This window comes from Myotis brandtii, unplaced genomic scaffold (genome assembly GCF_000412655.1).
Source record: "Myotis brandtii unplaced genomic scaffold, ASM41265v1 scaffold405, whole genome shotgun sequence".
Classification (NCBI taxonomy): Eukaryota; Metazoa; Chordata; class Mammalia; order Chiroptera; family Vespertilionidae; genus Myotis; species Myotis brandtii.
This window is the reverse complement of record NW_005365553.1, coordinates 1517381-1539709: the sequence shown is the minus strand read 5'-3', so window position 1 is coordinate 1539709 and position 22329 is coordinate 1517381. Positions and strand designations below refer to the sequence as shown.

At 33.1% G+C, this 22329-nt stretch overlaps 1 protein-coding gene across 2 annotated transcripts in view; it reads right to left on the bottom strand.

Moving 5' to 3' along the window:
* NOVA1 (neuro-oncological ventral antigen 1) overlaps positions 1–22293 on the bottom strand; it is a 151378-nt gene extending 129085 nt beyond the window's left edge. The window contains exons 1-2 of one of the 2 annotated variants that reach the window (XM_005873292.2): positions 21738–22293; positions 20024–20167 (exon numbers count right to left, since the gene is read on the bottom strand). In XM_005873292.2, the coding sequence (XP_005873354.1) occupies positions 20024–20167; positions 21738–21873 (280 nt within the window). In that variant the 5' untranslated portion in view covers positions 21874–22293. The other variant, XM_005873291.2, reaches the window with a different exon arrangement.
* Between the last annotated feature and the right edge of the window lie 36 nt (positions 22294–22329).

Sequence of the window (22329 nt, the reverse complement as noted above, 5' to 3'; positions counted from 1 at the left end):
TTTTATTTTTTTTAAATATATTTTATTGATTTTTTTACAGAGAGGAAGGGAGAGAGATAGAGAGTTAGAAACATCGATGAGAGAGAAACATCAATCAGCTGCCTCCTGCACACTCCCCATTGGGTATGTTCCCCCAACCAACGTACATGCCCTTGACTGGAATCGAACCCGGGACCCTTGAGTCCGCAGGCTGACGCTCTATCCACTGAGACAAACCGGCCAGGGCTACTTTGCCTTTCTAAAGTATTCCAAACCAGCCCTTTATTAAGATCAATGTATTATAATTTATTCTCCCTTGTTTAATATTCCCAAACTCTGTAAAATGTTATTTTTTGTAGATTATAAATATGCCCAATAAAAGTATTTTTCCTGCCTGAAGAGCAATAATTGGTAATATGTTATTTTGGCTCAGAAACTAAATAATATGGGTTAAAAGACTTTGGTATATGTGTAAGAGGATGATTACTGATACCTCTCCTATCGTCTGGGGTTTGGAAACTAGAACCTAAAGGTGAGAAAAGAAGTAAATAAGTACACTCACATTCTAAAGAGAATCGAAAACAACTGAGGCCAGACAGTTGCTCTTTTGGGAGCACACTCCCCTGTGGTGCTGGAGGAGATCTCTGCATACCGAGTGCACTCACAATAAGAGACTACCTTTTCACTCCGGGCTTAGAAGACTTAGATATTAGACTATGCCTAAGTGGTTGGAACACAGAAGGCCCAAAAGACAGTTCACTAGGATATCTCAGAGTAAGTTAATTGTGCAGTAGCAGACCCCTTCAGAGATTAAAAAATGTACTGTATGAAAAAGCTATCATTTGGACACGTGCCACTAAAAGGAAGCATTAAATGGCTACTCAGTGTCAGTCACAGAGGCAGCAAAACTCAATAAAATATTACAATTATAAGCCTAGTGAAGTAAAAACAAAATTTTGCCCATTTCTTCTTTCCACCCAGACCCTAAACTTAAAGGAGCTAGAACCAGAATTGGGGGGGCGGGGAATGAGGTACCTCAGCATCAATCCATGTCCCTACTGAAATCTAAAGAGAGAAAGAACAAAATACACCAACTTCAAGTTCCAAGGGCCCAAGGCCTGATTAGTGCTAGGGCAGAGGAAGAACTTTAAATCAGACATAAGATTCAAATTTTTTATTACACAAGACTGGATGGGGTTTTTAAGACCAAAGATGAATGGGAAGTTATGGAATATGCCAAGATATGATTCTCTGTTACCCTAGTAGAGTCTATACTGAGCACAGTTTCAGGTTAAACATCTGATGATGGAGAAAAACAGCAGGAACATAAAAAGGAAAATTAATTCAAGGCACAATTCATGGGTAAAACAGACAAGAATTGGCAGCAATTAGAAAGAAAAGAATAAAGAAGAGCACAAGATCAAATATATCTAGTTTTTCTAACTGGGTAACTTGAAAGTAAATAGTACCAATAAGTGAAACAGAAAAAAGAAAGGTATGTTTATAAATTATGAAAATAAATACAGTTTTGGCTATCTGAATTATTCACCTACTCATTTATTCATATATGTGAAATATATATTGTGCACCTACTATGTGGAAGACCCTTAGTATTACGGATACATTGTAAATAAGGGTGACATGGTCTTTACTGTCATAAAGTTAATAGTCTCCTGTGCTATACAATTACAATAAAGATGAGACGTACTATATGCTTCATGAACACAAAAGAAGGGTAGCTTAATAAGATTTAGGTGATCACGAAAAACTTCCTAGATGATAAAATATGTACCAGTAAGTTGAAACCTTAATGATATATATTAGTAGTGTGTGTGTGTGTGTGTGTGTGTGTGTGTGTGTGTGTGTGTTCAGGAGGTGTTAATACAGGAACACAACCAAATATGTGATGACTAGATGACTGAAATTTAGTTCCATGAATTAAGGAACTAAGAGGATGTCAATGACCTTTAAGAGAGCTGGGTAACTTCAGGAGCAGAATACAGAAAAAATAGAAAGTAAGTATACAGCTTACCCTTTTAAGAAATTTAATGACTATAGAGAGGCAGTGACAATAAAAGAATTATGGGAATCAAAGAAATGATTTAGTATTTTATAATTTAAGATAAATAGAACTGAATATATTTTTAAACCAAGGAGTGCTTAAAATAATAAGATCCAAAAGAATGAGATAATAAAACAAGAGTCTGAAAAAGGTAAAATGAAGCTAAGTAAATGATTACCACAAAATGGGAAGACAGAATTCCCTTTCTAGAAATGTAAACAAGAATTAAAGGTGAAATTACAAACTATTTGGAAGTATAAAAGAAAATAAATTGTAAAGTAAAAACTAACTGATTTAAATTAAAGAGAGAAATCAAATCCATGAACTAGAATAAATTCTCATGGACAATATGATGACATTCTCAGTTGATAACCATAAAAGTTACCTTAAAATATTTTACAGAAAGCACTTGAATAACTTCTTTTTTCTGTAATTTCTTTAAGGTGAAATACTAAAAAAAAATGAAGTTTTGATTTAGCACAAAATTCCAAATGGTTCAGTATCTATGTATTTATCATTCGCAAAGTGTACATATATCACCTAATATAGTTTACATTTTAAGCTAATTGTGTCCTCAAAGATCAATAGATTTCATTTTGATACAGTCCAATGAACTGGTATTATTTAGAATTGTCTTAATCCTACTGTTTCATATTTATTCTTTAAAAATCAATTCCCAAAGGTACGAAAATATTTATGCTACTAAAATGAATGTATTCCTTAGAATACAGATTCTTTCCTGACTAATTCTAACAAAACTAAACATGAACTCAAGCTTTTCAGAGTTTTAATACTGAATTCACAGCTAACCACATCCTTGGTTGGTTGATTCTTTTTTTAAAATATATTTTTATTGATTTTTTACAGAGAGGAAGGGAGAGGGATAGAGAGTTAGAAAGATCGATGAGAGAGAAACATCAATCAGCTGCCTCCTGCACACCTCCTACTGGGGATGTGCCCGCAACCAAGGTACATGCCCTTGACTGGAATCGAACCTGTGACCCTTCAGTCTGCAGGCTGATGCTCTATCCACTGAGCCAAACTGGTTAGAGCGGTTGGTTAATTCTTTACTTGGCTAAGCAGAGCAGATTGCATTTTTGCAACATTTACTTGTTTTTGATATTGGCTTCCATTTAAGGCAAATATCTTTAACAGAATCAGAATTATGACAGATTAGATGTGACGTCTGACCGAAAGAGAGAAAGTAAGAATGACTCTAAGAATTTTGGTCTTAGAAACTGGAAGAATGAAACTCCAATTAAGATGGAGATGCTTGTGGGAGAAGTAGATAGGGGAATATGACAGAAAGATCAGAATATTTAAAATCATATTTAATTCTAATACTTATTAGACACGCAAGTGATATCAAGTAGGCAGATGCATCAATAGTCTGGAACTCAGGTGAAAAGTCCAGAATGAACATAAACATTTGGTAGTAATCAAAAAATAGAGGCTTATTTGAAGCCATAATTCGGGATAGGACCACCAAGGGAGTAAACATGAATAGTATAAAGAAGAGAGTGGTTCAGGGACTGAGTTCAGGGAAATGGAAAGGAACCAGCAAAGGAAACTTGAGGCTGTGACAATGAGGTAGATGTGTGCTGAAAGCACAATGAAATGTTTCAAAGAGGAGACAGTGATAACTGTCAACTGCTGCGATCAGCTGATTGGTATAGAAAGATAGAATTGAGGACTGACCATTAGATTACCATCACCGACGTCACCAGACACTGACAAGAGCAGTTTTACTGGAAGGATGGAGTCAAATCCTAACTGGAATGGCTTAAAAAATAAAAATCGGATTAGAGGAACTAGGGATAGTGCAAGTATAGACAACTATTTTGAAGCATTTTACTGTTATTGGCATGGTAATTGAAACAAAATGCAATAGGAGAAAATGTTTGCTTTTTAAGATCAGAGAAATAGCAGTATGTTTGCAGGATGAAAGAAAATAGAGTGGGCAAAATTGATAATGTTAAAAAAAAGAGAGAGAAGAAAATATTCCCAAACATGTCTGAGTAGCTAAGAGGGAATAAAATATAGAATAAAAGCAGAGGATTGGCCTTTGCTAGGGGCAGGGAAAGTTTATTAAAATAATAAGAGAAAATATATACTGAACAGGTGCTGATGTAGTTAGGTGACTAAATCTGGTGGTGGGAGCTTATGAAATTTCCTTTAATCTTATTTTCTCAGTGAAATAGAACATAAAATAATCAAACAGGATAATAGCAGACTCTGTTTTGGAATTGATATTTTAACTAATTATATATTGTGTAGCCTACTGCCTTAGTTCCAAAGAAAACTGAAAATGCTACAAGTGAGAAGAAAGTTAAGGTGATTTTCAGCATTCATAGCCTTTTTCAAATTTCACTACTTCCCAAAACCATACACTAATATAAACAAAGATAAAACCTGAGTCTTCTCTACCCTAGGCTATCATAGATTCCTCTTCTACAAATTGCCAACTTTCAGTATCACTGTCATTCCAATAAGACTTTAAACACTCTAATCTCTACAAGTTCTAAGTCTCCAAGAATAAATCCATTACTCTAAATAGTACATGGAATTAAATGATCTTTAGCAAAGTTTCTCACTTTATTTTTTTCCTATAGCACCTAGTATTCTTATATATCAGTGGTTCCCAAACTTATTTGGCCTACTGCCCCCTTTCCAGAAAAAATATTACTCAGCCCCTGGAAATTAATTTTTTTTAAATTTTAATAGCAGTTACTCATCACCCCCAAATGCACCTGTGGCCATCACCGCCCCCCTGGATCGCTGCAGTGCCCACCGGGGGACGGTAGTGCCCACTTTGGGAATCACTGTTATATATTCAAAAGTACAACCTTCTTAACATAAAACTGAACTTACTCTATGCTATGACAGATATTCACTCAGATTTTATATTTTCCACAAAGCAGCCCCAAAATTACTATGATCATAATTACATTTATTATCCTTAAGGCACATTCATATAAAACAAAATCATATATACAGTTTTTCATGCTATATTAGAATAATATTAAACATCTAGTATATAAATATTTAATATCTAAGGCATCTAAATACAGCATTAAATTTATACATTGATTAACAAAATATAGACATATCATAAAAACAATTTTACCATAATAGCAATCAAAAATTTTGTAATAACTCTTGGAAAATATGAATATTTGTTAAGGAATAGGGACATAAACCATGACTCCTAAAGGATACTCTTAGTGCCCTGGCCGGTGTGGCTCAGTGGACTGGGAGTTGTCCCATGCACTGGCTGCCAGTTCAAGGGCACATGGCAAAGTTGCAGGCTCTGATCCCTGGTAAGGGGGTGCAGGAGGCAGCTGATTGATGTGCTCTTACATAGATATTTCCCTCTCTCCCCTTTCCTTTCCCCCCTCTCTAAAAATCAATAAACTATTCTTTTTTTAAAAAAAGCTACTCTTAGTGAAACTACACCATTAAGTTTTCTTGGGTCTTTCATGGAAGTTGCAGAAACATGAATTAAAATGTTCAAGGCCCTCACAGAGCAATTTAAAAAATTTAAGCTGAAAAACAAGCTTTGTGAATCATCACCTATATTATTAAACATCTACCCTCAGCATTTAATATATGATTACTTTCTTTTTTACTAATACGGAAAGGATTTTCAGAAGTCTTAGTGTCTTGAATCTTAATAAAAATAAGCCTATATGCTTATATGAGATTATAATATACTTCAATATTATAAATTCATGTCCCTAGTTTTCATCTGAACTATATGAGTAAAAAATAAACAAACAAAGCCCTGCTTATCTTCAAGGGTATCATAGAACACATTTTTAGGCTATCCAAGTAAAAATATTTACACAGCTGAGATTGGAAGGACACCTTAGAGAAACTCTATAAATCCATTAAATAGAGGTGACTGCTGAAAACACATTCTTATTCATAACAACTAATATCACTTGTACCTATATCCTAAAAATATGAATCTATATAAAAAAGCATTTGTAAAGTCTAAAAAGAATATATACCAGATTATTTATATTACTTATCTTAAAGGAGTAGGATGAGGAGAGGTTAGCTTTAACTTTCTCTGCATAGCCTGCATTTTTATAACAATCAATTGTGAGAAAAAATTTTTTTAAAGAATCCTTATAGCAATGTTTTCCTTTTAGGGCCACATTAATGTAATTTATTTTACATTAAAATCTCTGCTGTAAATTTTGTATTATTAAATTAACAAAAAATGGTTAAAGAAGATAAAAAAAGATAGTGTCATAAAATGCTTATTATACATCAGGTAATACATGACATGCTTTTACATTTTTCCTTTTATGGTACCTAGACCAACAACTTATAATTATGCAAGAGGTACTAATATCCCCATTCCACAGATGAAAAAAATTAGAGGTCCAAAAAGATTACATTATTTGACCAAACTCATACAGCTAATAAGTGACAGAGTTCCAATTTAAACTCTGCTGTGTGACACCACATTCTCTGGGAATCTTGTCAAACTACAGCAGGAAGGCAGGGGAGGGAAAGACTGCTAATGATAACATGTTTCCTTTGGGGGTGATGAAATGCTCTGGAGTTAGCTTACTTAAAGTGATGGTTGCACAACATTATGAATATACTAAATTACACGGAGGCCAGGGGGAGGTCAAGAGGGAAAAAAGGAGACACATGTACTACTATTTGTAATACTTTAAACAATAAAGTAAAATTTTTTTAAAAAAGGAATCTTGCCCTAACCGGTTTGGCTCAGTGGATAGAGCGTCAGCCTGCGGACTCAAGGTCCCAGGTTTGATTCAGGTGGGCATCATGTACCTTGGTTGCGGGCACATCCCCAGTAGGGAGTGTGCAGGACGCAGCTGATCAATGTCTCTCTCTCATCGATGTTTCTAACTCTCATTCTCTCTCCCTTCCTCTCTGTAAAAAATCAATAAATATATTAAAAAAAAAAAAAGGAATCTTGTATTTCATCTCGCATCCCCAGAAGGCATTACAAAGCACTGAGCCATTTGATAATTTCTTAATAAACCTCACTGTGTAATATCCAAAGCATAGTTTCCTCATAAAAATTTTGGTTATACTAAGTACTACCATAGTGATTTCACCAGACCTTTCTAACCCTGAGTAAATAATTTAACAAATTTCTAGAGTAGTGGCTATATATGACTTAAGTGAAAGACAAAATCTTACAGTGCTAACTGAAGAATACTGAATAATTTCATGTAAAGAAATTAATCTAATAAATTAGGCAAATTTTCAAACTATCTTAGAAGTCCAATGTAAATATGAAGATGCAAAAATACATAGACAATGTTAAGGTTCTATGTTTATAGGGGGTAGGTCAAGACAAAAAACTTGTTTTTATTACTCTATTTTGCTTAATTATTACAATTTTGCTTTCCTTGGCAAAAATAAATTTGTAGCTTTTCCATACGAATAGGGAAAAATTATCAAACCCATCAAAAATACCTAAGTATTTCCTAGTGGTGGACCAATGTGACAGTTTAGTGAATCTCAACTAAATTTTGAATACTTTATTTCTAAATTAAAATGTATAAGTAGTCTGATGCAAAGAGTTATAGAATAACAGTAAATAAACAGGTTCATCACAAGCTTGCTATAACACAAATCATTTTAATTATCACTGTCTTATTTTCCTCAACTGCAAGAAAGAAATAAAAATTCCTACCTACATTAATATTTAGGAATTAAAGTAAGAGTAAGGAATGTAAGATCTAATTAAGCTGTGACTAATACTAAGTAAATTAGTTAAGTAGTTTTAGACTTTTAAAAAGACCATCACTTTTTCCATTAATAGTAATAGAAATAGTTTAAATATGCACATACAGAAATTCAAAGCCTGGCTCTTTAAAAGATACTGGATTTCGATAATTGTTAATTTCCCAAACCCAAAATTTTCCTTAAACAGAATCATATTTATTATATTGTAAGTTCCTTAAAAGGTACATAGTCTTTACCTATGTTATTTGTCCCTTTAAATTACTTAAATTATCCCTGTAACATTGCAGTTTCTAATGATTTTTAATACAACCTGCTGAACTATTTGAAGGACCTTTTGATAAAAACAACATTTTAAAGAATTAAGGGAAAAAATTATGTCCAAGAAAAATGGAATATGATTTCAAAGTTGAGTATTCTGTCATAAAGGGGCAATATTTATTGTAGTTTGCTTTAAATGGCTTTATTGCCAAGACCATAGAACCTCAAAGCTTTTCCTAACTATATATGTACATTTACTAAAAATAAAAGTATTGATTTCCATTCTTAATTATTTGTTTTACTAAAGCATTTTTGGCCACATCAAATCTATTAGCATTAAAAAGCAATATATATAGTTACTATTCACATTCATAATCATCTAATTACACACTATCTATTTGTAAGGTTCTTATTTTCACAAACTTGGAAGACTAATTAGTCAGTTACTAAGACAGATCCCAGGTAGATAATTTCAACAGAAAAAAAAATTATAAGAGGTAAAAAGAGGGATTTATAAAGTAAAAGGTTTGTCAGCATTCTAAGCCCACCAGCATGAGACCATATAATAAAAGTAGCAGCTTTCCACTGCAAAATTACTAATATTAGTAATACAGTACATTAAACATGCCATTTGAGATATATGCCAACCTAAATTGCCACATACGGCATATCCAGCTTATTATCACAGTTTGCATTTTCATATCCAGAGCCATTCTGCTTTTTAAACAAGATGTTAAACACATCAGTGTAAGTCAAAATGTGATAAAGCTTTGAAAGGAACATACCTTTCCTAAACAGAATAGATAAACACTTCAAAAAATAAATTTATTACTGTAAAGAAAACGTGGCTGGAAATTTTCAGTGGAGAAGGAATAAATAAAAAATAAAATAGCATTTTAAAGGCAGAATTCGTACAAGTTGTTGAATTTAAACAAATGTTACTTTGAAAAACTTCACAAACCCCAAATTTCTTCAAAATAGAATTGTTCTGTATTGGCTCTTCATTTAAGATCAAGTCATGTTCACTTGTAAGTGGAATCTAAATAATAAAATAAATGAACAAACAAAACTGAAACATATTCATAGACACAGAGAGCTGACTGGAGGTTGCCAGAGGGGAGGGAGGTTGGGGGACTGTGTGAAAGAACTGAAGGGGTTAAGAAGTACAAATTGGTAGTTACAGAACAGTCACAGGGATGTAAAGTACAGCATAGGGAATACAGTCAATAATATTGTGATAACTATGTATGGTGCCAGGTGGGTACAGAAAATATAGGGGGGCCACTTTGTAAAGTATATGATTCTAGCTAGTATGCTGTACCTCTGAAACTAATACAAAATAATACAGAATGTAAATTGTAATTGAAAATTGTAATTGAAAAATGTAAAAAGAGAACAAGTCATGATAGCATACCCATGATATGATTATCAATAACGACAATGAAACTTTGCTTATGTTTCCTTTGAGTTACACAACTGGTATTATTAAATTATGAGTACTTCAATAAAGATTACACCATGGATATTTTCATTTCAAATTCCCATCTGGTACTTAATGTCAGTTGGCTGTCAATTTTTTAATGTGTCCCTATACAACTAACTAATAATTTCATAAATCAGTATAAAATGCCAGATAAATTTTAATCTCATTTTCTAAGTATAAAAACAGTGCCATATTTTTCTAAGTATTACAAAATTCATCTGAATTTGATAAAGTATTAAGAGTGATTCTTATACAAAATATTTATCAATGATGCTGAATCTCAAAAATCAACTAAAACACCAGAGAATCCACCAATAAGTCTCAATTTTCATTGACATAACACATACCAATATCTCTATCGTTAACAAAGCTTTAGTGCTTGAATGGCTTCAAATTCAACATAAAGAAACGTATGTATTGTGCAAATCATTAATTTTCATAAAACTGGAAAATATATTTGTCCACATGCCAAGAGAGCTAAAAAGGCCTACATATTCATATAATTTAAGAAATGAGAAAAAGTTTATCAGATATGATTATAAACAGCTATGAATCAAAAGCAAACTAAAACTAGTAAAGAAAAACCACTGCCACTAACTTTAAAAGCCCCTCCCTGCATAGACAACAAGATATATAACAGTGAACAAATTTCAAAAACAGATTTTTATCTCCAGATCTTCCCTGATTATAGAAAAATATTCTTCACTGATATTTGTCCTTCCTAGGTCCCCAAGCTATTTTTCTTCTACACTTGGCACATACATTCTTAATAAAAGATAGCTCTCATATTTTTTAACATCTTTTTCAGTCAGTGGTTCTCAACCTTCCTAATGCCGCGACCCTTTAATACAGTTCCTCATGTAGTGGTGAATCCCAACCATAAAATTATTTTCGTTGCGACTTCATAACTGTAATTTTGCTACTGTTATGAATCGTAATGTAAATATCTGATATGCAGGATGTATTTTCATTGTTACAAATTGAACATAATTAAAGCATAGTGATTAATCACAAAAACAATATGTAATTATATATGTGTTTTCCAATGGTCTTAGGCGACCCCTGTGTAAGGGTCGTTCGACCCCCAAAGGGGTCGCGACCCACAGGTTGGCGACCCACAGGTTCAGAACCGCTGTTTTCAGTATTCCTAGTTGCCCTTAATCTTTTCCTCTCTAAACAAATTAGTCTTCTCTTTAATTCTACTTATATTCCCTAAGCAGAAAACCAGACTCCTCAATCTACAATGCAACTCTTTTTAGATAACTAGGTCATTCCTTTCTCCAAAGTGCAAATGTCACTATTTATATTTATACGAATGACACATACATTTTAATTACAGTACCATGTCAGTCATTATATAGATACACAGATGTACTTTTTCTTTAAGATAATTCTTGCTAATGAATACGTCTAGGATGAGTATTTTTCTAACTTTTTTCCTTTTTCATATGTAGTACATTCTCTCTTACTTGCACAAGTATCTCCCTTACCCCACTCTCCCCCTACAGCAATATCCACTTTCTATCACAGTAATAACAAACCAATTTTGGACCCCTGAATATACAAGGAATTTTTCATATTTCCATGACTGTACATTTTATCTCCTTGCTTCAAATGACCTCTCCTACTCTTGTCCAGGCAGCATATTGAAATTCAACCCTCAAACCCTGTCAGCTTTCTTTGAAGTCTTCTTTGAAGTCTACTCTCTTCTCTCAAGATCCTGCCATTGAAAGAGGTAGTTTCAAATTCTAGACATAATTGTATCATTATACAAGTATCAAATTTTATAACCAGTATTCATCATTCTTATTTCTTATCACTCCCTTGTTTGAGAGAAATATCGTCAGAGCATTTTGCACCTAGTTCTATCCACAAAGGGAGCACATAATCGTCCATAAAGATGTTAAAATCTGGTCATGGTAGTAAGGAAGGTCAGGGGAACCAGCCAGGTAAGGAAACACTGTTATTTCAACCCACTATTCTCAATCAGCTTAAAAAAATAAGTTGAATTTTTTAAGATGTAGGGGACATCTACATCTTAAAGAAAAGAAAGAAGTAGTGAAGATATATTTCCTCAGTCATATCCAAAAAAGGGGGTGAAAGTGTCGAGCAAAACCAAAAGAGACTGAAATACCTATTATAATAATATCACAAATTATTATCTGTTAGAAAACACAACTAAAAGTTACAAGAAAATTATTGGCATACAACACATAATCTCTTGCTATCTTGGTGTCCTCAACTGTTAAATGAATATTCTGGAAGAGATCATATCTAAGCTCCATTCCTCTCATCTAGTTCTACAGGATTTTCCAATCCCTTTAAAAGAAAGCCTCTTCACTACTCCTAAGTATCCTCATTAAAGTCTGTAGCAGAGATGCCATATACTATGAAAATTTTAAAACAAAACTCAAGGGGACAATAACAATAAAAGCACAGCTTTTTATGGTAAAGCAAAACATGCCCATATTCCTTTACAAAGAAAAGATGTTTTGTAATAATTCTAAGTCATACTGACCAAAGAGCTGCCTACATCTGAGTTCCTAGAAGCATCTGATAAATACACATCATAATTAACAAGAGAAAAGATTCTAGACCGATTTCAAACTAAAAAGTAAAACTAGGTTAGTTTTTTTCAAAGTACTTATGACTTTATAAAAAGCATAAATTAGTATTAGAAAAATTAAAATGAGTTCTACAAAGATTGACTGTGAACCAATAGTCTCTAAGAGCTCACTTGCCTTCAACACTAACTTCTTCAAAAACAAGTATTTCAAAAATAAACGTAACACAAATTAAAATGCTAGTTTTTCTAAAATATTTAGTAACATAAAACAAAAACATGTACCACAATTCCCTATTTTGTGTTAATGAAATGTACTACCCCATTCATTCTATTCTACCCTTCCCCCAAATTATTAGACCTTAAAATAGAATCACTGCCCAATCTAATTCCTAGAGCAGCAAATTATTAAAAATTTAAATGAAGACAAAACTTTCTTTTTTAGGATAAGAATGATTTTTAAAAACTGAGTCAATTGAGAGTCAGCATTTATTATATCCTAAAGGGAATACACGACTTGAAGTCTTAATTATTAATAAGTTCATTCTGTGAAAATTTATCCTGCAAACGAATTATGGGGCCTTCAATATATAACTATTCCTAAATATATATCTAGTTTTCAATGTATAACTAGTCTTTAAAATAGAAAGAAAAGTTATTTCTCAAAACTTCAAAAAGTTTGCTCAGTTTCACAAGGAAAGTAAGAAACATTACAGTCTAAAATTTAAAAATTACTGAGTTCAGAGTAAAATTAATTGGAAATTACAAATATGCTGAACATCAGTAAGACAAAAACAGGTCTTAATTTTTTAAAAATTAATTTTATATGTCAATTATTAAATAAAATTAGTTTAATAATGGTAAAAAATGTTTTATTTTCCACACCAAATAATCTTACCTGAGTCATTTTGTTGTTAAAAAACTCAAGATACTGATTTCATTTTTCATCTGGTCCTGTCAACGATGCTATGACAGGCCCTGCAGGAAGCAGCAAAAGATCAATGATGGAGTGCAGATATTATGTGTTTTCATGATCAACTTTTGCTATGGAAAAGGATATCCATATACTGGCTTGAAACTTAGCAAATATTGAAAGTATCTCGAAAGGTTTGTCAGTGTACATAATATTCGTTTTTATACTTTGTAGCCTTAAAATGTTTATTCTTATCTTTTTTATCAAAAATTTAAAATGACAGTGAAGGATATATGTGAAATTTTAAAGAATCATTTTTATATTGATGAGAACTGATAAGAAAATAATAGTCCACAATGTCATAAATAAAAAATCTTGATTGAAAAATTAAATATGTTTAAACATGTGGGAATGATGCTCTTGATGTCTAGAGATAATTATTTTAATCTTATTTCATATATTTACCATAATTACCAATAAATTACCAACTATGGAAATTTTAAGCAAAATAAAATTTAATAGGCTTTTCTTACAAATGGTAGCTTCAGAATCAAACAGTTATTGGCAATACTGGTAAAAATTCCTCAAGAAAAGTATATGTTACCAAAAAAAAAACTGTACAAACTAAAACTTAACTGGGTAACTGACAAGTTACATTCAATAGATAAGAAAAAGTTCAAATTAGTAAAACTACGAGTAAGTCAAAACTATAAAGCTGTTTCACAGACTCCAAATGATTTTTAAATTCTCAATTATTTTTAAAAAGTCTATAGTACCTTGGAAGATTTAATTGACAATTTTACCTTAGGAACTGTTTCCATTCAAGGGCCAATTAATAAACAGGACAGTGATGAGATACCTATATTAATTGGGAATACTATTAGAACACACAAGAAACTTCTTTATATGTCATGGCAGTGTATTGTAAGTCAGTATTTCCAACCCATTAAGAAATTTAAAATATAAATAAATAACAGACTGATGTTTTTAGAGTTTTTATTTAATCAAATTTTAATTTACTTGTAATAAAATGTGGTAAAGAACCATTTCAACAGCACCTCTACATTACATTGTAACATCCTAAAAATATTTTTAACATGCTATACTTGTCTTATTTGTTGGAAAACTTCAAAACACTCAGCAAAGTTTGCGTGCCAAAGCTCCTAACATGCTGAAAAGATACACTTTATTTTACATGGGTTATTTGTACAATAAAAATAAATAAACAAACGTTAATCTAAGGTAAGAAAGCAAAAAGGACACAACGTACTTCCACTTTTTCTGCTCCCTCATGATTTGAAAATATACTTTCAAATATATTGGAATAGGAAAATTTTAATTTTTCTGAACTAACCTTGTATTACTTTTGCTTCCATACCTAAAGCCACCCCTCCATCTTCTTTTTATGTGGATTCTATCAGATTTATGAAAATTAGTTTAGTTTCAAATATTTGCATATTGATAAATGAAAAAACTGATGACATATCTTTAAAGAATAGGATGAAAATGGAACTTTGACCAACCCGCGCATCAGAAAGTACTTATTGAAAAGTACTGCTTCATCTCTTGCATGTTGCATTTTATGCTATGACACTTCAGTCTCTGAGGGTCAGGTTAATTAAGCTCCATAGCAGCTGCAGTGCAATGTGAGACACACACTGCTGCGGTGCCCAACAGTCCAGTCCAATTACCTGTAGTATTCCAGCACTGGACAAGTGACAACCAACCTCTTCTCTCTAGTCACTTGCTCCCACTGGTCTACTGATAAATGTTAAACAAACTAACCTCTTTTTGGAAAAGACTGCAAAGCTGAATGCACCTGCTGCAGGCTGCAATGATGAGTCCCAGAGAGATGTTTGTCAGTCAGATCTCTGCAGATGTTGTTTAACTTTATGCTAGAGCTGTATCCAAAGATGGAAATGAGATGGCAATCAAGCACACATCTCCCACCCTCATTCCCCCAATTTTATTTTGAAAAGCTGCACTCGCTCATAAAGTTGTGCTTTAAAATATAGCTCCACTAAACTGGAAACAACTGAGGCTAAACTCTATAGTAAAATATGTTAGATTAAGCACTGAATTTTAGTCAACAAGTGGCATAACTGCATTCAATAAATGTCATTTGTGTCATGTAAGAGCTTAAAAATCTTAATTCCCTTAAACCAGAGGGGAAAAAAGCAAAAGTATAGCATAGGCAAGTTTTAATTGGTGGTTTATTGTTCGAGTTTTTAGTGACACCACATACTTCTTATAGTTCCCAAGACACAGATAATTATTCCTCTTTGTATATTATACAAAACATCTTCAATACATAAATACAGAGCTAGTTCACCAATTGTGTACACTATATTTAACTGTTCCTGAAGTCCTTTGGGGATGACATTTGAAAGACAATGTTGTTAGATGTACTGTATTTCCTTACAATGTCACAAATTCTAAATTATCTATTTTTCCAAAATCCAGAAGGCTTCAAATACCAAATTTTAAAGGACATTTTGTTATATTATTCATGAAAACACTGACACTATAAATGATGTTCCATAACTTACTAAATGGATGATAGAAGATATAACATCAGAATGAAATAAAATGAATAGCTAAGATTTTTAAGGCTAATTCAATCTTTCTAAAAATCCCATACCATAAAACATTTGCTTATATGAGTTAAGTATTATCTTTTGGAAACAAGTTTAATATAGGCTGTGCTATGCCAGTAACATTCCTTCAGATGTTAAGGTCTCCTATAGCTTAAAAGTGAGAAAGAATTAAAACAGCAGCAAATTTTCAGAGAGGTATTAATATCTAAGTGAGAGATTATGGTTCCTCCTTCAACTGAGGATATAGAGAGATAAAATATAAAGTAACCCACAACAATAAGTAGTATGGCAAATATAAATATTACAACTTTAAGATTTAAAAAAATGTTATCTATCAGCAACTCTTTATCATACTGAAATCAAAGGTATAGAACAGTGTAAAGATAACTATCCTATTAAACTGAACAATATTGGAAGTTATACTACTTGCTTTTCAACTTGACACAATTCTATTTATCTACTAATTTTGGCTTAAAATATATACCAATAAATTTCTAAGATGCTTTGAATCTAAGATCAAAGAGTATAAACTATAACTTTTAAAAGCTATTACAAAAGTATTCATGTTGTACTGCTAATATCATAATACCCTTCCTTCAACAATGTAAACAAAAGAAGTGATCTATTTTAAACTGCTTTCACTCCTCTGATTTCCAAAGAAAAAAAGATCATTCTTACACAATTCCAATTCTAAAGGTTAAATTGGCCACTGAATTTTCCCCATGTCAAAATTAAGGCAGTCTGGGATATTTCCTTTACTAAAAGAAAAATTCATTTACATTCAGCTTTTTCATGATTTTTAAAAAAATGTAACATGCAAATGATTTATGGTTTTTTTAAAAAGCATCACCTAAGTTGGACAGTGATACAATTAAAATATAATAAATCTAGATATAATATGTTCAAATTTTAACATAAGGACCATGAAAGAAAACAATATATAGTAATTAAATGTGATTCAATTTTTAAGTGCAAATATGAAAACTGTATAAATTACACATAAATATATGCCAAGATTATAGTGAAAGATTCCTGTTTGATTGATATAATGAATATCTCCAGTGTCATACAATAGAATAAAAAAATAGGTACACAATGAAGTCTTCTAAAATCTAAGGCATATGAAAATATTTATTTTATACATCCTCTACTTCTCTAAACTAGTAAGTTTTTCCAATTACCTACCCGAACCAGTCATTAAATATTTTTAACAGATAAAATCAATCTGTTTATTAATAAAATTAAACACACCTTCAGATGCCAATTAAGAAAAGAACACTACTACCATTCTGAAAATAAATACAGCCACATAGTCCCCCAAATGAGAAAGCTGTTTTTTACTACATGGCAACACCTTTAAATAACCTAATTATAAAAACTGATATATAAATACATCATATTAGGTTGCTTTAATCAAGAAAAAAAGATATATCCATAAACCACCAGTAATGTTAGTACTCTGTAAAATTTAGATTTTTAAAAATAGATAAATGAATTACACCGCACAACAAAAAGTAAATCTATTTGTAGGTCTTTTTTTTCTGATTACAGTAATTGAAAAATGGACTTTTCAATCTTCATCATACAATTCCCCAAATTACTGTATTTAATATATGACATGCTGAAATACACAATGTAACATACAGTACTACAAATTCTAAATTCATATTAATTAATATGTAAAAATGTTTTCTTTATTTCAACCATAAACATAAAAAATTACTGAGAAAGACAAGGTTGCTTAAGACATTTTAAAGACATAACCTGAGCAAAAATAAGAAAAACAAATATGATAAATATCAGAAGATTATATTGGCTATACTAAAAACAATGCACATATCATTTGCATTGAAATTTATTAAAGCATCCCCAAAGTGTGTCTGTATTCTGCATATATATCCTGAGGAAAGTTTTTGTCAAATATAGTAGTATTTTATCTAAACCTTTTGAACACAGTTACATTCTGTTTCAAAACTTAGGTAATTTGAGAAAATCCATTAGGTTACAACTAAAGTACACTTTCACCAAATACACTACCTTACCAAATGAGACACAAGAAAATGTTCATGGATTAAACATCAGGCATATTCATTCCAATAGAATAAAGAGTCATAAATACATATTGAAACACACAAAAATGGACTTCTGAATTACTGAATAATCCTACAAGAAAGTCTTTATAACTTCCCAATATAAAGAAAAGCTTTAAAATTTAGTTCATCTGAGATGAGCGACGTAAGTATGCCTTAAGTATATCTGTATATCGAAGTAAAAGAAGTGGAAAGGCACTGAGAGGTTGTTATTGCGAGGGATACCAGGACCTTAATTCCACAGGCTTGTGGTCAAGTGTGAACAAGAAAACTATTACAATTAAAGTCTATCAGAAGAAGAGAGATACATCTCTAATAACCTAGTTAAATTTTGATTAAAACACAAAGTGTTCAGAATTAAAGCTTCCTATAAATTACAAGGCTTTATCTTATCCTTAAAATTGATTCTATAGTGTATGATTGGTTTCCACCTGTTACAGGCAGAGTATAAGCTTTCTTGTATCCAGACATTTCAACTCACATTTGATCAGGTTACGTCACTGCACACACAAAATTTTACCCAACACATTTTAGTTTTCTTTCTTTCTTTTTTTTAACGGATATTCTTTTTCTATAGGGAAAGCATGACTCGGAACTATAAATAAAATAACCAATTTCAATGTAATAAGAAAAAAACGCACCGCTAAGTGGACTAAGAACAAAAGATACAATTCTTGGTGTACCCTTTCTAAACCACTGAAAATAAACTGTATTCAAATGAAAAGGCATTTAATTTACTATTTGGAATATCCTTGATAAACACCAATTTTCTAAAACATCCCTGAACATCTGATACCGCCTCATGTATAATGCAAAAAAAGCTATTTCATTTTCACCTACTGAAAGTGAAATTAATTTACCATTGCAGTCTTTTCCTAGAACTATCATGTTATTAATTCTGCAATCAAGCTCTTTTGAGTGCTTTTATTTATATTTAGGTTTTTCACAATTCCAAACTAAATTTTTCCATCATGATATATCTTTTAAATATACAAATGTAAATATATTAGCAAACTTTCTTAATGCATAGGGAAAGTTTCAGAGACACGGAAAGCCACCTACAAAACTACACTCACAGGAAACAAACTTTCGAAGGACATCGTATCTAATAGATTACATTTTAGTTTAATAAATTTAATGTTCACCAAATATAACTACACTTAACTTATATAACAAATGACAGTTTCAACCATTCTAAGACCTTCTAAACCAGCATAATGGTCCATTTTCTACCAGCAAGTGATTGGCTATGAAAAAGAAATCCTCCAAATGTTCTGCTTACATTCATGACAGATGTCTTTGCTGTATTAAAGAACTCTTACTGAATTAGATCACTGAAAGGAAATCAGCTTTTCTTTGCCACCAGGAAAAAAAAAAAATTAGCAGTATCGGTTCCCCTCAGCACTGAATAAAAAATTTTTGACCATAAAGATAGAATAGCCCCCAAAATGGCAGAAGTTATATCTAAGTAAAAGCAAATCAATTAATGTTTTATCTAGGAGATACACTAGTTAACTATGGAGTTTTTCCAATTAAACTTAAAATCCATATATTGAGAAGCAAAATGATTTTTAAAAAGATGAACATGCATAACTGTATAATACCTGAAATTTAAAAAGCACATTGAAAAGTACAAAAGAATTATACCACCTACGAAACTTGCCATATTCTAATGGGTTACAGTACCAAACAAACTGTTAACATATTTTAATCAAATACAGCTCTTAAGTAACAAAATTTTGAAGCATTATTTTACTTCTTACATAACATATTTTCTTGTCACAATTACATTAAAAACACAATATTTTAAAAATCCGAAGAGGCAGCACTTGTCCTCTTTACTTCACTCCAGGGCCAACAAACAAAGCAATGAAGCAGAAAGAGGTACATAATGGGTTTAGAAGTAAATGGTCCATTCTTTAAAAAGGCTTCCTACCCCCTCTTCTGAATTCACTCTAGACTAATTGTCATTACAATGATGTCTGAAAACTTCAGAAGAAGCCTATTTCCTGATGCCAGCTGTCAATGTTTCTATCTTTAAATTTCAGAGTTTGCTGTGTTTTTTCCCCCCAATAAGAGAGTATTTAGAAATACCTAGGAGATTCGTCTCGCAATTGGCCTATATCACAGACACACTATATCTATTATAGAAAAAAAGACATCATCAACAATGGAAATAGTCTTTAAGAATTTCCACAAACATTCTAATACAGTAAAGACATAAATAAAATAAAGTCTACACTATTAAGAATTTCTTTCAATACAGCATACAGCACACAAAGAGCTTCTCTTTCTTTCCTTGGGGACTTATCAAAAAATCTCTTCACCATTGCACCTACCTGGGTAAAAATCTTTGGACTTAGACAGCTTGATGGTGGCTCCAGTTTCTTTTTGCAACTGAACAATTGTCTGTCCTCCCTTCCCAATTATAGATCCAGCAGCATAGCTAGGTATGAGAACCTTTAGAAAATACTGGCCGTCTTCTGAAAAAGGCAAAGAAATATACTTTGTTAACATGATAATTTAAACTTTGTATCCCCTCTCCACCCTCAAGAGAGAAAAACAGCAATTAGAACATTAGGCATATAGCTGAAGGAAATAGGGGGTTAAATTTTTTTAAAGAACAAAAATGAAACAATTATACTGAAAACTAAATATGTACAAATGTTTCCCATTTTGTAAGATTTACATTTTCAAACTTGGATTTAAAATCTAAACATGTTCTATTATTCTGCAGCACTGTAGAAACTGATGACTAAATTCCAGTTGTTATTCCAAACATGGAAGTCTTCCAATTCTATCTGGTTACTATGGTAAAACAAAATGAACTGACCCTTTAACAAAACTTCAAGAGAATTATAAAATGACAAACCTTCTCCTAACATACTGCAAAACAAATAAATGCACTGCAAATGGTGATGAACTATATTTGTTTGACATTAGCAAACACTTAAGGACTACAATTAGCCATTACAAATACCCTACTTAAAATATGCAAAACAACCATTCTCCTACCAAATAATCCACCCAAACTGTAGGGTGTATTCCAAGCCTTCAATAACTGCCAGGAAAGAACTCAAAGTGATTTGAACTGGCAAATCAAAGTAATCCGGGGGTATTTCTTTAGCACTTCTTAGTCTACCATGATCTCCTTTAAGCTCATTAATTAAAAGACCTTAAGAATTCTGCCAGTGCTAAAAAGCTTAGGAGTCATTTATATCAAACACACTTAAAAATGACCGAACAGATAATGTTCCTTCTCCAAAATAACTACAACATTTAAAACGGAAAGGGGATAAGATGAACCAACACGAAAGCATGAAATGAAATGTTTTAAAAATCAGAGCCAACTCCATAAACTTTAATTTCCGCAAAACTGATCATGTCTTAAAGAGGAAACACCCCGGAAAATCCAGCTTCCTTCGGTGAATGAAGGTTCCAAATTTTGCGGGTGTGTGCCATTCGCAAGCCCCCCATCCGTCTCTAATGCACATGCTGTAGATAAATTCACCTCTGCCGCGATGCATTGGGTGCATTGTTAAGATGACTCCCGTGCAAATGAAGAAGCGATACCGGTCCCGTTATAACTCATCTTCCCAGGAAGCGCAGGATGTTAACTAACAAGTCACAGTACCAGGCACCCCCACCCTCCTATGCACACCGCGGAAGACAAATCAATGAGAAATTTGCACCGACAATGTAAGTGCGGTAGGAGCGTGCACTCCCGGAGATCTCGCATACTACTTGTGGCCCAACGCAAGGGGATGGAGAGGAAAACTCTCAGGTGCCCCAATCGTTGGCTCTCCTCTCCCCAAGTGCCATTTATTTATTTATTTTATCACACTGTTCAATGCAGCGCGCATCTTCGGGCGGCCGTCACCTCGCTCGGGGGGTCACCCTCCTCCTCCTCCTGGACGGACCCCTTCGCCCAGGTCTAGGATATTTAAATGGTCAGCTTTTCGACCGATTAAATGGAAAGATAGGTCTATTCCGAAAAATCGGTCGCCATTTTGATGAATGATAAACACGCGGGGAGGTGGAAGCGATACCCACCGCCCGTATTGGTCCTCTTGGTGCTGCCGGCTTCAGGGGGGGCTTCTAGCGGCCTTTTCCGCGAGTCCGGCGGGTCCAGGTCTATGGGAACCCCAGTGTGGGTCCCGTTCTGCTGGATGGGAGCTGCCGCCATCATGTTTGCAGTTCCTGCCGCTGCTACGGGGAGAAGGTTCTCCCTTTTGTTTTGGCTTTTTTTTCTTTTTTTGGGTTTGGAGTTTCTTAAGGTTTTTTTTTTTTTCTTTAATCGGATCAATAGAAATCTCTAAGAAAAAAAGCTATGTTGCTGGTTTGTTCTCACTGGGGAGGGGGCAGGGCTGAGGAGCAGCTGCAGTGCAGTGTCAGAAAGGAGACTGGGGAATGGAGGGGGTGTGAGAGACGGAGGGTGAAAGAAGGAGAAGAAAGGAGAGAGGGGGAGAGAGTGGAGAAGGGAGAGGGGCGAGTGAATGAGCGGGAGGAGGGAGCGGGAGGACGGGCCGAGGGAGTGGGAGCGCGAGGGCTGGCGGGCGCGGGGAAGCCGAGGAGGAGGGGAGCGCGAGGGAAAGAGTGAATGAGCAGGAGGAGGGGAAGGAGGTGGATGCGGAGCGGAGGAGCG